The sequence below is a fragment of the Gracilinanus agilis genome, chromosome 5 (assembly GCF_016433145.1).
Source record: "Gracilinanus agilis isolate LMUSP501 chromosome 5, AgileGrace, whole genome shotgun sequence".
Taxonomy (NCBI): domain Eukaryota; kingdom Metazoa; phylum Chordata; class Mammalia; order Didelphimorphia; family Didelphidae; genus Gracilinanus; species Gracilinanus agilis.
In genome coordinates, this window is record NC_058134.1 from 65819632 (window position 1) to 65834700 (window position 15069).

The 15069-nt window shown below is 33.8% G+C and overlaps 1 protein-coding gene across 2 annotated transcripts in view; it reads right to left on the reverse strand.

Moving 5' to 3' along the window:
• The window catches only part of ARHGAP21 (Rho GTPase activating protein 21), a 61790-nt gene extending 50044 nt beyond the window's left edge, over positions 1-11746 (reverse strand). For both annotated transcript variants that reach the window (XM_044679529.1, XM_044679530.1), the window contains exons 1-3: positions 11654-11746; positions 8778-8856; positions 5658-5712 (exon numbers count right to left, since the gene is read on the reverse strand). In XM_044679529.1, coding sequence (XP_044535464.1) covers positions 5658-5712; positions 8778-8856; positions 11654-11720 — 201 coding nt within the window. In that variant the 5' untranslated portion in view covers positions 11721-11746. The remainder of the gene's footprint in view (positions 1-5657; positions 5713-8777; positions 8857-11653) is intronic.
• Between the last annotated feature and the right edge of the window lie 3323 nt (positions 11747-15069).

Here is a 15069-nt window from a genome sequence, read left to right on the forward strand (position 1 = left end):
ATGGCAGGGGAATAAAACACAAACCAAATCTATCATAACAAGCAGTTAAAGACTTTCAACTATAATCTCCATCTGGAAATTTGTTAAGGGCTGGCTAATTGAATATAATATTAAATATGGACAGTGATCAGTAGTAACTGACTAAAATTGTACATCAAAAAAAATAGCCTTATTTCTTTGTAAACGATTGTTTAAAGCAAAATAATCAGTCTTAACTAACATGAAAAGTTGGTAGCAAAAAAAATTCTAATTACTCCTCTACTTTAAAAGGTCTCTCCATATCTTATAACAAAGCAAAATAGTTAAATAAAATTAATAATACAGTGATCTCATTTGAAAGTTCAAATGATATTTTACATCTGTAGTATTCCTCAACATCTCTTTTTTAATTAGGAGAAATAAATTTTCTTTCTTCCACTCTCACCCCACTGGGAGGAAAAACCCAAATTTCTTTTTTAAAAATATGCAAAGTCAAGCAAAACAAATTCCTTCAATGGTGTACCAAACACAAATGTATGCCACCTTCCATACTCTAAATCCATCACTTTCCTGTAATGAATAGTTGGTTTTATCATTGGTCTTCTACAATGAACAGTTATGGTACTACTATTGGTGGTAGTTCTTATACTTTTAAGCATCTTATTTAAAATACCTAAGTAATATCAAGCAACTGATAGTGATTTACAAGGTAAGAAAGAAACTCCTACAATTCTCACATTTAGTCTCTCCTCTTCTAAGCTAAGACTGTTGAGAAAACTCTCTCTCCTTAATCTGATCTCTTTTGGCATCTTATAGTTTTCTTAGTCACTTATACTTTATCCATTTTATATGTTACCTGTCTCAAATCCCCTGCTAGGGCATAAATCCTATTATTATTAATTCTTTCAGCTCTCCATGCAGTTAACTAGGTAACATGCACATACTAAGTTCTTAATAAGTGATAATAGAATGAATAAGCCTAATTTGATTTCCATAGCCTATTTTGGTATATTCTACAAGATTTTAAATCACTAGTCAAAAACTGCCAAGAAAATATGCCTTACAAACAAATGAAAATTTATGTTCATATTATGTTTCTCAATTTAAACCATGTATATATACATCCTTATTTTAAAAGCAAAACAAATGCATTTACAAACATGTGATGGGAAAGAGGCTTTATTAGTCAATGTGCTCATCAAAAGAATAAGTTCTGACACAGACATAATTTTAAAAAAATTCTGAATAATATTCACACAAAAGGAGTTCACAATGAAGATGATTTAAAAAACACATCGGTCACTAAGCATTTACCATAAAAATTGTCTGAGTCAATTGAGACCTAATTTGTTAGAGAAGTCATAGAAAGGATATTTCGATCATATGATGGGATCTAATTCACAACTGCTAGCATATATGGAAATAAAAAGAGTATTCATACACCTTATATACTTTCCTAATAGTTTAAAAAGCAACATAAGTAATGAAATTAGTTTAATATATTTAAATTTTATAACAAAGATGAAAACAAAGCAATACATAGCTCAATAAAATTAATACTTAACTCTCCCTTAGTTTAAATAAAAGGGAGTTTTAAAAAAAGATGTTCTCTATAGAAACCAGATTAATTGTACTTCTCTCTGAGCTTTTTAAATATTGTCCCCAAAATTTTCCACAGCTCCCTTTTCTAAACACAACCAATAAATTCAAACTTGAGTTTTAGTCCCTGCGGCCTAATGTTAAGTCAGAATTTGTAGCTCTAGCTCATCAATACGCATTTTAAAAAGTAATTGTTGAGGCAATCGTTTTAGATTCAGAAGATTCTACTCTTCCATTCCCTGTTATCTAAATAGAACTGTAATAGTCCACATAATCCATCATAGTTCATTATTTGACTTAATGGTCATTTTACCCATATGCAGAGGGTTAAAATAATAATAAATATGTTTTTTACCATTGTCCTCCATTTACTATGACATTTCTTGCCACGTACTCATTATCGTATCTTCCATCTTTGTGCCTTATAGAATCCTTGAATCCTTTGCTTCCTTCAAAGCCCTTCCTGATTTCCTATCAGTCAGGGCCCTCTTTCCCCAACTGTTTATTTATTTTGTATTAATTTTGTACATATTTATATGTACATGTTGTCTCCCCTCTAGGGGAAAAATTCTTTGGGGACAAAATGATTATTTATTTTATAGGTATCTCCATTTGTACCTATTTATCTAGTACTATGCCTGGCACAGAATAGACACTTAAATGCTTTCTGACTGATAACTATATTTATATTTTGACATAATTAAATTTTGTATTCTATGTCTTACAGATAGGCCCCTCTCCATGTTCTTTCTAAAGTTTTCAGGTCAGGTAGCCCATTCTTTACATTCATACTGCACCCATCTTCTGATGAAAGTTTTCCTTCAGTCAACAACCTTTATTATGGTCATTAGATTGCTAATACTTTTATTTTTATTTAATTTTTTAGAAAAAAAATTTTTCCATGGTTACATGATTCATGTTCTTACTCTCTCCCCACTAACACCCCCCCCCGCCCTATAGCCGACACACATTTGGTTTCTTCATTTTGTCATTGATCAAGACCTATTTCCATATTATTGATAGTTGTACTAGGGTGGTATCTGTTGGTGCTAATACTTTTACATAAAGACCTGAAATCCCCAGTTAAAAAACAAAACTAAAGTAAAACTAAAAATATTTATGCATAATATGTTTTAGGGCATCAGGACCACTTAAAAGATCCTAACAGATCTTTAATGCCTGCATTTAATGATTTGAACTTAGAAAAACAGCTGCTCAAAAGCAATTTGGTAGCCAGGCCTAGAGATTGGGTGTCCTCGGTTCAAATCTGGCCTCAGACACTTCCCACCTGTGTGACTCTAGGCAAATCACTTAGTTCCCCTCATTACCTAGCTCTTACCTCTCTTCTGCCTTAGAACCAAATACACAGTAGTTATTCTGAGACAGAAAGTAAAAGTTTTTTAAAAAGCACAATTTGGGAGGAGAGAGGTTTGGGGGAAAGAGCAGCTCAGAGTTTTGATTTCACTGGCATGTGGAACTCAAGATAAAGACAATCTCTTTGCCAATGCAGATGGACTAATTGTGTAAATCCAACTGAGGGAAATGAGAAGTTAAGTTGCATGCATCACTATGGTCACCAGGGCTTAGTGACTCTAAGTATGTTTCTCATTACACCAGAATACCTCTTTGAAAGAGAAATTCATTTGTTTGTAACATTTTTTATTATTAAAGAATATCAGAAATTTCATTTAATGTTTGAAGAATGTCCCATCTCTACACAAAGTCCAGTTCTGGACAGTTTATACAAAATATGAATTACAACATGTTTTTTTCTTACACTACTCAGATCTCTTCATTAAGTTAGAGTAGATTCAGCTGAACATGAGGGTGGAATTTAAAGATGGGAGTTTTCTTTTTAGCATTTTTAAACATATGTCTTTGATAGAAATAGCTCAACACCATTTCTGCAAAATTGAAAACTATTTGAGACAAATCATTTCTATATGATACTACTATAGATTATATTCAAAAGTGATTACTTTGTCTCATAGTTCTAAATCGTGATACTCTAAAACTACAAATGAAACTAAGTCTCAGTCACATTATTTGTGGGTAAGAAGTAGCCTTAATATGCATACACTAATGAGTACTTATGATATCTTCAGGTTCAAGTAATTTAAACTCTGATTAAATTTTCCTTTCTTTTTTCAATGTTTTTTATTTTGTTTTTTCCTTGTATTTAATAAAATTGAGTGAGAAAAATTGATCGACATTCTCCCCCACTTAAATCACACTATTAATTAAATTAATCCATCTACTACACTAAAAAGCTTGTTTCTCTTTGTCAATCAGAATGATATATTAGCAATTTTTTACATTTCTTAAGTCTAATTCAAGGTACAATGTCCTGACATAGACATGATCACCTCTAAAAATGAGAAGAAATTTCAGTCTGTTATATTCATTAATCTTTTTAGACTTCAGATTGTAAGCAGGGATCCAAGAAGTGCCTTCTTTACCCTGAAAGATTTTTTTCTTTCATAATGTTTGGTCTCCACAGCTATAGACTTGATTGAACATTCTTGAGCATCATGAAGATGTGTGAGTGAAGTGGACTTGTGAATATACCATGCGTCTATGCCTGGGAAAATGTTACATGTTGTGGACAATTGGAATCTTCCTATTACAAGTTCTCAAATGGAACTGTGTACATGGGAAACAGTAGCAGAGGAAGGCTTTTGGGAGTCTCCATAAGATTTTAAGTAAGTACTATTCTCCAGTCAGAGAATTAAGTTCACTATTATCTAAATCAGAATGTTACAGGCATTATTTTTCTAAGGCAGGCTCAAACTAAAGCTCCTCTTGGTAACATTTATATAGCCTTACCTAATCAGTGGGAAAAGAACTGTTTTTGTAGTCAAAGGACCTAGATTCTAATCCTGCCTGTCTAATACTATCAGATTTGAACTTGGGTAAATTGCTTAATCCATTTTTAAAGCTATGATCCTATGACTTTCATGAACTTCAATTTCCTCAACCACAAAATAAAAAGGGTTGAACTAGATGACCTTTATAATTTACCTTGAAATTCTGTATCACAATTTTTTTAAATTACTATTGTCTCTTACATAGCACCATGGTGGAAATGTCCAATTTATTGGGAAACACTAATAATGAATATGTAGTTTTGTTTAGAAACAGTATTACTATTATACTATACTTTAAAATTTTTTCAAATTTATATAATGGTTTAAATTAATTAACAAATTTTGATTCTCTGAATTTTGATCAGACATTTTCCTCCTTGTTTTAATAGCTACATGGTTTACTTTTCTTTGTTTATTTGATTATGAACATACAAAAACATTTAGTTGATAGGTAAAGAAATTGTATTTTGTGTCATATTATTTTTTATATTTATCGCAATGGTTTTGAACCATTTCTTTCCATCTGTTGCTCAATTACTTTTATTCTGCAGCTAAACCATAAAAAAAGAAGAAAAAATTGACATCTTCATTTTTGCTTTAGTAATATTGTATTGAGAAAAAAATGAAAAATTCTATTTAACTTTTACTTTCTCTATTATAATGAACATACACTTTGCACTATAACTACAGTCTGAGAATACAACTTTATCTCCAGACTCCACCTAAAATAAGTTTTAACATAAATTTCACATTTCACTGTAAGATGATTTACCTTGAATGGTTGCAGATTTAAGAATAAGTAAATTAATTATACTGAAGGCAAGAACATTTCTTGGCAAGCACTACAGAAGTATTAGCTACGGTTCTAGTCCTTACGCTTGCAAGAAGGTCAGAACTTTGCCATTAGTTTTTGTGTCTAATTTTCACATAGTATTGGCATGAAGCAAGTGCTTAATCAATACTGCTGAATTGAATTATTGAGAACAAACTGCAAGTAGAACCATGATGTATGTTGCTTTCTTTGACCACTTGGGGGTCTTATTTCCTTCAATCAATCAAGGCTGGCAGAAGCATAATACAACTTAGAAAAATTTGGCCTAGACTCTTCTTATACAGATTTGATCCACTTTGGTCAGGAAAAAGGATGTCTCTATTACAAACAGACTTGGTTTAAAAATATGATTGTCTTATAATTGAGTAAAGAAAACTTACCACTTGAAGTATGTCTTCATCTTTTGGCATAACACTAAGTTCCAATGTGGTATCACTGAAATTAAATATAATTTTTTTATTATTATTTTTAGGAGAGAAGTAAATATATAGGGGAGGCCAGAGGTCAGTCAATTCAGAAATGTTCACGAAATCACTTAAGGCTTAAATGGTTTGTTAAAATCATTACTTTTCAAATCCAAAAGATTTAGAATATGAAAAATTATGTTTAGCTTTTAAATAGGACTAACTGCCTGAGTTTTGATCTTATCACTTCTAATAAGGAATCCTTTTTTAAAATATGCATACCCCAAGTTTACTTAAAAACATTAACTGAGGCATTAGAAATGTTAATTAAACTAAAAAGATGAAACAAGAATTCATAGTAAACAGAATGCGTTCTTATTTCGTTTCAGATCAGAGAATACATTACAAGATTTTTGTAAAAAGCTAAATATCAAAGAAAGAGAATCAGGGTAGTCTTTAAAATCGTCATATTTAGAAATCTTCTTTTCTGTATTCAAATTCAATATTTCAAAGATCAATTTGTTAAATGAAAAATTCATTCATCAAGAGAAAAGGAAACTATATCTGCTGCCATGAATGGATTTACTTACTCTGTAATAATTTCAAATTATACAAAATTAATGAAAAACTGTTCATGTTTTAGAGTTTAATAAGATCTTACTTCATTTTGATGCTGAAAAGGCTAATAAAAACATACATTTTTTTCTATCTTAAAAAAAAAAGGCTCAGGATAAGTAAGTCAGAGTGAAACTTGGTGTCTGAAAAACAACATGTAGACTGAGCATAGCCAGTGTTTCTAAACCTAACCTGAAGGCATTAAGAATAATTTCTGTAATTCAGTCATGATATATTAAGACTTAGAATCTATATTTTATTGGCATTATTTTTTGTCCAAGCTATAAATGCAAAAAGAATGGTAAGCTAAGTAGAGCCATTGGTTTGAACAGGAATAAAAGTATGCAAGGGGTTTTATTTTAGTAGCTTAGTGTCAGTAGATAATACATACTGATGAGATAAATTCTTCTGCAAGGATACATTTTTACATTAATAGACTGCAGAATCTCAATGGCATTATGCTCCATTATCCATTTGCTACCAACTGCAGACAAAAGGAACACAATTTTTAAAAAATGGAATGTGAAAACATAGTATTTCTCTATTTTCCCAAAAAGTTTTTTGTTTAAAAATTAATATTATCATTCTGAACAATTAAAGTACTCCCAAAGATTAAACACATCAAAAGTGAGAACAAATTAATGTGTATTTAAAGGAAAACAAACCATAAGAGGATGATAGATATTTGGATGAATTTTTAAAGGTGTTTTTAACAGTTCACTTACAATTAAAGGCATAAAAATATCCACAAACAAAACACATCCCAATTATCTTAGATAAAAAAGCTTGGCAGCTTCTCCCACTGCCTCAACCTTCTGAGGCATTATGTTCAAATTGGTACCATTACCCGGAGCATCTAAAACCAAAATACAGGCTCTGTACTATCACAGAATCTCTTCCTTACTTAACTATGGGCATTAGGGTATATTCTTGAATGTCAATGTGTCATCATCATACCATGTTAAAGTTTTTTGTTTTTTTTAAATTGCTAAGTCATTAATGTGATTAGGCCTTGGATCTTAACTATGCTATTTACAGTTATACACTATACTGTGTGTACTTTGTGCTCAACTTACTTGAAAATTAAATGCTAAGCCCACAGTATTTAAAATACATGAGTATGCTTTGTGAGGGTATGTGTATATATACAATAAATACATATATGAATTTTTCTTAATTTATTTTGTCTTTATTGTCAAAAGTTAGTTCTTTTTTTTTTTTAAACCCTTACCTTCTACCTTGCAGAAGAGAGGTGAGGGCTGGGCAACGGGGGGAAGGGGACGGGAAGGGGGGGGGAGGTGGAGGTGGGGGGTTAGTGACTTGCCCAGGGTCACACAGCTGGGATGTGTCTGAGGCTAGATTTGACAAAAGTTAGTTCTTAATAGAAATAATTTGAGCAATTAGAAAAGAAGTTATTCGATCTTACTATAATCAATATAATCACTTATACTAATAAAGAAGAAAACAGTTATAGCTAAGATAATATAACTGAAAAATTACTTTGTAGCTGAGAAGTAGAATAGTTCAATAGAAAGAACACTAGACTAAAAACCAGGAAACCTGGGCTCTAGTTCTGATTCTACTAGTAATTTGCAATATAACCACAGGCAATTAATGGCTTTTCTGCATTTCATCTGTAAAACTAGGGGGAATTTCTTACAATACAAAATTTCAAACATGGCTAAATACATGCATCCTCACACTTCACTGAATTGTGCACCTTTGTCTCACCACCTCTACCTTGGCTCTAATTGATGGAGCTTTACTGTCTGCCTGGAGGTAGTAGCAAGGGAAGAAGACAGGCAGAAGGACAACCCTGGGTCATCATAAGGAATCTGGAGAGCGTATAACCAACCCACAGATATATAATGTGGAGTAAACTAATATTTGTTAGAATTATATACTAAGACATCATAATGTAAAACCATTTTAATCATCCTATTAATCAAATGAACAAAGAAGGAAACATTCAGAAAACCTGCAACTTTGTGATCTACAAACCCAAGAAAGTGGTTCTAATGAAGCCAGGAACAGGCGCTTAAATCATGTCCAAGTAAACTTGGCTTCTAGCAACTCACAAATGCTTAACCACATAAAATCTCACATCCTTATCACATTGACTCCCAAGAGTAATGCAATACTTTATGAAGATTTCTTGTTGCTTAATTTTCAATTGAGTCCAACTCTTGGTGAACCTGTTGGAGATTTTGTTGGAAAATATTCTGGAGTGGTTTGCCATTTCCTTCTCTTAATTCATTTTACAGATGAAAAAATAGAGGCAAAGAAGGTTGAGTGACTTGCCCAGAGTCACACAGCTTACAAGTGTCTGAGGCCAGGTTTGAACTCAGGAAAGTGAATCTTCCTGACTCTAGTCAGAGCCTGGCCTATCTACCCTGAGCCACCTCGCTGCCCACATAAAGATTATTCCACTGAATTGAACTGTGAAATATAAACTCATTGAACATTATTCAAATATCTTACCTGTTCTGAATTAAAGCAATTACTTGGGAATAGGTCTTTCCAATAACACTTTCTCCATTGACTTTTATAATACGATCACCTGTAAGGAAAAGTGAAGAAAAAGCATGAAAATTCCTGAAGGAAAAAATGTCTTGGTGTATCTTATGAGGTAGTATTTCTTCATTAGTCTATGTAGCAGTGTCTTTCTTATATGAAGTCATTTATACCAATAAAAATAAAGAAGTCGTAGTGGAATAGTTGTTGGCTTTATAGGCATCTGTCACCTCTCACTAAATGGCCACTGTTACACTGACATGGGAGAAGGAAAAGCAGCTGCAAATGAATGGATCCACTCCATTTCCTCCAATTTACCTTATTACTACTGTTATAAAACCCAAAACCATATGGAAAGTACAAGCAATATATTGACCCTTGTTTCTTTTAATGGCCCAGCTGGGTTTACTTTAGTTACCTTTTTTTCACCTGACTCTCTACTTAGTAATCACTCACATTCATATATGATTTAAGGTCTGTACCTGTATTATTTAATTTGAGCCTGACAATAGCCCTATGAGTAGTATTATTACCACCATCCCCATTTTTTTACAGATAATGAAAACTGAAGGCCAAAGACTTTAAGTGACTTGCCCATAGACAGATATACAGCTAGTAAGTCCTGGTAATGCAGTCACAACCCTGGCTTTCATGGCTCCAAGGTCAACACTAGCTCTGAGTCATGCTACTTTTCCTAATACATGTCCGATGTGGTAAATGCCTACAGCTGACTATAGAGTCTTGCTTTGTGTGTCTAAAGACAAGTGTGCTCGTGGTTGAGAAGACAAATTTATATGGGTTAAATTATTTGCCAAGAAAAAAACTAAGATGGCACTTGATTAGATAGGTCATGCATAGGGAGGGTTGAAATGACTTGATAAGAAATAGTATATCTAGGTTATTGCTAAAATTAGAGAAAAAAATTAAAAAGTTGTTTTTTTCTAAATGTGTTCTTTATAATGTCCCCTATGTCATCTTTTCAACCTCTAGTGATTTCCATATAAACAGATATTGGAAATCTTTGCCTGGGGACCATAGATACCCAAAAAGTCTATGGAAAGATTTCAGAGATTCCATGAACTTTGCTAGGAAAAAAGATTTCATTTTATAAATTTGAACCAGATAATCATCTTTAATATTATTCAATACAGTTATTATTTGAATATTAAAAAGTTTAAAATACTATTCTTTACAAAAGGCAATGGAAGACTGTAGGAAATTTCTAGCTAATTCTGGCTATAAAGCATTTCTTGATGGCAGAATGTCATAATTTTAAACACTAAGTGTGTTTTCCCTACAAAATAGCAACCACAGACATTATCTATATTTATCATTCAATTCTATTTCAATTTTTTATAGTATAATCGAAGTGGATGAATTAAAATAAAAATAGTAATAGCTCACATTTACAGACTTCAGGGGTTAACAAAGTAATTTTATGTACATTATGTAATTTAAACATTCAGAACAATTGTGTAAGACCAATACTATTATTATCTCCGTTTTGTAGATGAGGAAAATGAGGCTTAGAAACTTTTAAGTCACTTCCCTACTTGCTCAAGATCATAGTCTAGTATCAAGCAGGATTCATACATAGGCCTTCTTGGCTCCAACTTCAGAGAACTTTTGACTATACACATGGGTCTCAAAAGTCTTAGTGCCTTGCTTTCATAATAATAAAAAAGTGCTTTATAATGGCACTAAAACTTTTGAGATACCCTTCATATTAGAATAATCCCAAAGGTCAGATGGATTGCCCCATTAGGTAAATTGCCTTATGAAGTAAATTACCCCTCACTAGTATAAAAGGGAATTCTTGGTTCCCTTTGAGTTCACACTTGTGAAAGGGAATCTATTATTCTCTTTGCCTAGTTGGAGCCAACACTTTGGTTACCACTAACTTAAGTACAAGCTTGAATTAGGTGGAGCAAACCACTTAGTGAATTCACACCCTACTTAGTGCTAGGTGAGAAAGCCAGCAAGATACCTGGCTCTACCCTTTTTTCCTAACTCAGTCAGAAACTTGTGAATTCTTTTAAGAGTTCACACCCTGAGAAACTGTGAACCCTTTCAATGAGTATTCACCCCTTCAGAAGGCCTGAACTGTTTCCCACAAATACTGCCCCCTGGTCAGTGCTAGATTATTTAGAAGCTGTGATTGGCCCCTGAGAAGAGAAGGGGAGACAAGAAGCCACTATAAAAGGCCCTGAATTTCTGAGGCTAGGGAGGTGGACTCCAAGAAGAGAGTCAACTCCAAGAAAGAAGTTGGCTTTAAGAAGATCAGCTCAAAGAAGAAAGTCAGCCTCAGGAGTCACCTTGAGCTCAAGTCATTGTCTTGACCTGCCTCTTGGAGGGAACTTGGGTGAGTGGAGAGCTGGCTTTCCATTCCTGTCTTCTGGAGAGAGTTTAATTCCAGTTGAAGGTTAATAAGTCCTGGCTGAGTCAAGCACTGGAACAATATTTAGTTAAGATAGGTTAATGTCTTCTCTATCCTTTTGTATTTCTCTACTTCCACTCTTTCAACTTCTTTTGTAAATAAAAGATTTATAATTTTCATATATTTAGCCAAACCATTCATTTTAACAATTACACTAGGAGGCTCTAAGTAAAGGCTGCATTGTTAAATATAATATAAAAAGTATTCTTGTTCTATTTTTAGACAAAGTAGACAGATGGTTTTCTGAGATACTCTCAACTCTTAAGATTCTGAGAATGGGTAAAGAAATAGGGTGAAAATTAGACAAAGGGGGACTACATGGAAAATGAAATGGGAAACAAATAAAATGAAAAACAGCCTCAGGTGTGAGCCTCAGGTAGTGTAATATAAAACAGAATTAGAGTACCTGTGCATAATCCAGCTTCAAAAGCAGGTCCTCCTTCTTTAACTTGCTTAACAAATATGGTGTCCATAGGCTCCAGTCTGTTTCTTTGTTTTCCTGCAGAAAAATAAAATGTTTTTAAAGATATAAGCTTATGTTAAAATACAAAATTATTATACTAATAACCAGAAAGTTTTCTCATCTTCATTCTCTCCCTTACTAGCTGCTCCCTGCCTTCAAACATGCCCAAATCTCCCTCATCCCTCTAAAGAAAAAAAAAAAAAAAGCCTTCATGAAAAATGGCTAACCCTTTGAGCCAGAGGTTCTTAAAGAGGGATTTCAAAGGATCTGTGAACTTGGAAATGAAAAACTTAATATCTTTACTTTCACTAATGTTTAACTGAAAAGTAGCATTTCCTTCAATTACTTCAAGATATTTTTCTTAAAAGGCGCTTGTGGAATTTACCAGATTGCCAAAGGGTCCAAAACACAAAAAGGGTAAGAACTTCTAGCTTAACAGAATCTATCCCTCTTCAGCTAAATTCCCTGGGGGTGGGGGCGCGGGTATCATAAATAAATGGTCTTGGGGAATTCTGGGAAGATGGCAGCTTAGATGGAGCAAATCCTAAAACCTCTACACCCTTACACACCGAAAGAGAAAACAATGAGCTTCAAGAAAAAAGAAGAACAAATCTAACAAGGGAGGTGCACAACTAAAGAGGTGCGCCAAGAAAAAGGGTTTAATTCTTGAACTGTCAGGTCTGAGGGTATAGAAGGGGAATCCCAGGATGCCACACCCACATGCTGTGCAGAGTCTCCAGTAGCCCCTGAAATCTCAGGGCAGGCAGGCTCACCTGCCAGGGAGATGAACATAGGCATTGGAGAGGTGCCTGGAGAAGAAAACCAGAGAAACTCAGCAAAAACGCCCAGAAGAAGGTGGCTTAGAGAAAGGAAACCTCAGACCACTTGGCTTCCTCTCACCAAGACAGAGAACAAAGGGCTTCAAGAGGAAAGAAAACCAGATCAAACATAAGGACAGCCCAGGGGGACCCTACTGCTGGACAGCTCAGCTCAGCAAAAAAAGTTCCTTCTTGTCCCCCCCCACCCCCATGTTTTGGTTTGTTGTTTTTTTCTCCTCTCCAGGTTTTACCCTTAGGGCAGATTAAGAAGTAAAGACTAATCCAATCAATACAGGCTAAATACCAACAATTGGAAAGACAAGAAGTCTTCAGAGGGCAGAGAAAGTAATTACAAACCTCCACTGCCAGCTGAGGGAAGATCTTTCATCAAAGATCATTAAATACATCTTCTCAAACTAGCAGAACAGAAAAGGAAAAAAATATGAGTAAACAACAGAAAAAGAGAAAAGAAATGACAATCGGCAGCTTCTTTCAAGGAAGTGAAAAGAACAAATGAAATAGAAATAGAAGAAGAGGAAGATGTTCTGTGAATTGAACACAGGCTTTGGAAGATCTCAAAATTCAATTAACTCAAGAACTTCAGGAACACAAAAAGCAATCAAGAGAGGCTGAAGACAATTTGAAAAAGGAAATATATGAACTAAAACAAGAAAATAAAGTCTTAAAAGTCAGAACTGGCCAGCTTGAAAATGAAGCAAAGACGGCAAAAAATGATCCACAAAGAAAATAAGACCAGAAGGAGAAGGATGACCAAAAAGCCAGGGATGAAATTCAAGTCTTTAAAAAACAGAACTCAACAACTAGAAGCAAATGACTTCACAACATAGCAAAAATATATAAAACAAAATTTAAAAAATGAAAAATTTGAGGAGAATATGAAATACCCCATTGATACAACCAAAGATCAGGAGAACAGAGCTAGAAGAGGCAATTTAAGAATTAATAGTTGGGGGCATCTGGGTAGCTCAGTGGAGTGAGAGTCAGGCCTAGAGACAGAAGGTCCTAGGTTCAAACCCGGCCTCAGCCACTTCCCAGCTGTGTGACCCTGGGCAAGTCACTTGACCCCCATTGCCCACCCTTACCAATCTTCTACCTATGAGACAATACACCAAAGTACAAGGGTTAAAAATTTAAAAAAAAAAAATTAAAAAAAAAAAAAAGAATTAATAGTTTACCAGAACATCATTATAAAAGAAAAAGTTAAGACATCATCATACAAGAAATTATCAGAGACAACTGCCCTGACATTCTTGAACAAGAGTGAAAAGTGGAAATTGAAAGAATCCACAGATTACCTCCTACATTTAATCCACAACTGACAACTTCCAGAAATATTATAGCCAAATTCAAAAACTACTAGACGAAGGAAAAAATATTATAAGCTGCTAAAAAGAAGTCATTCAGATATCAGGGAACCACAATTAGGATAACACAGGATCTGGCTGCATCTACATTGAAGGATTAGAAGGCATGGAATACAATATTCTGGAAAGCAAGAGAACTGTGTCTACAACCAACTATCTATAACAACTATCCAGCAAAACTGACTATATTTTTGAAGGGGAAAGTATGGTCATTCAATAAAATTGAGGACTTCCAAGAATTCATAAAGAAAAAACCGGACTTAAACAGAGTTTGCTGACCAAACAGAGAACTCAAGAAAATCAACATAAAGTAATTAAGAGAATGGGGGGAGGGGAAAAATCTTTTCTTTAAGGGACCCAATAAATTCAATCAATTTGTATCCCTAGAAGAAAAGAAGATATTGACAAATATTAAAAATTGTTATTACCAACAGGGTAACTAGAAGAAGTTTACATAGAAGGAAGAGTGACAAACTGTATAGGATGAAATATCAAGCGACAGATAGATAGATAGATAGATATATTCATACACACATATAAATATATGTATGCATGTATCTATAAATATAGACAAAACAAGAGGGTGGGAAAGAAGGTAATATTAAGAAAAATGGGAAAACAAACAAAATGGAGTAAATTTATATTCCATAAAGAAGTGCAAGGGGCCAAAAGAAAAGAATAACAATAACCTGTAAGGGTAAAGAGGTTGGAGAGAGGAAATATTTAACATTTAAGTGCACTGAAATCAATTTTAAAAGGGAAGAACAATTAGATCCACTAAGCAGAGAATTGGTTCACTCCCTATAGAGAAGTAGAAGGGTAACAAAAGGACTGGTGGAGAGGGAAGTAACATTAGGAAGGGAGAGGGCGGAGGCGGGGTAGCTTTAAAAGATCCTAAAGGAGAATAAGAGGGGAATAAGAAGGGAAAGGGGCGAAAGGGAAATACAATAAGGGAGGGAATATGGAGAACTGATTAAAAACGAAACACTGTTAAAAGAAGGAAATAGTGAAAGAACAAAGGACAGGACAAGAAGAGAGAATCAAAATATCTGGGAATACACAGTTGATAATTATAACTCTGAATGGAAATGGGATGAACTCGCCTACAAAAAAGAAGCAAATAGCAGAGTGGGTTAGAAACCAAAATCCTACCATA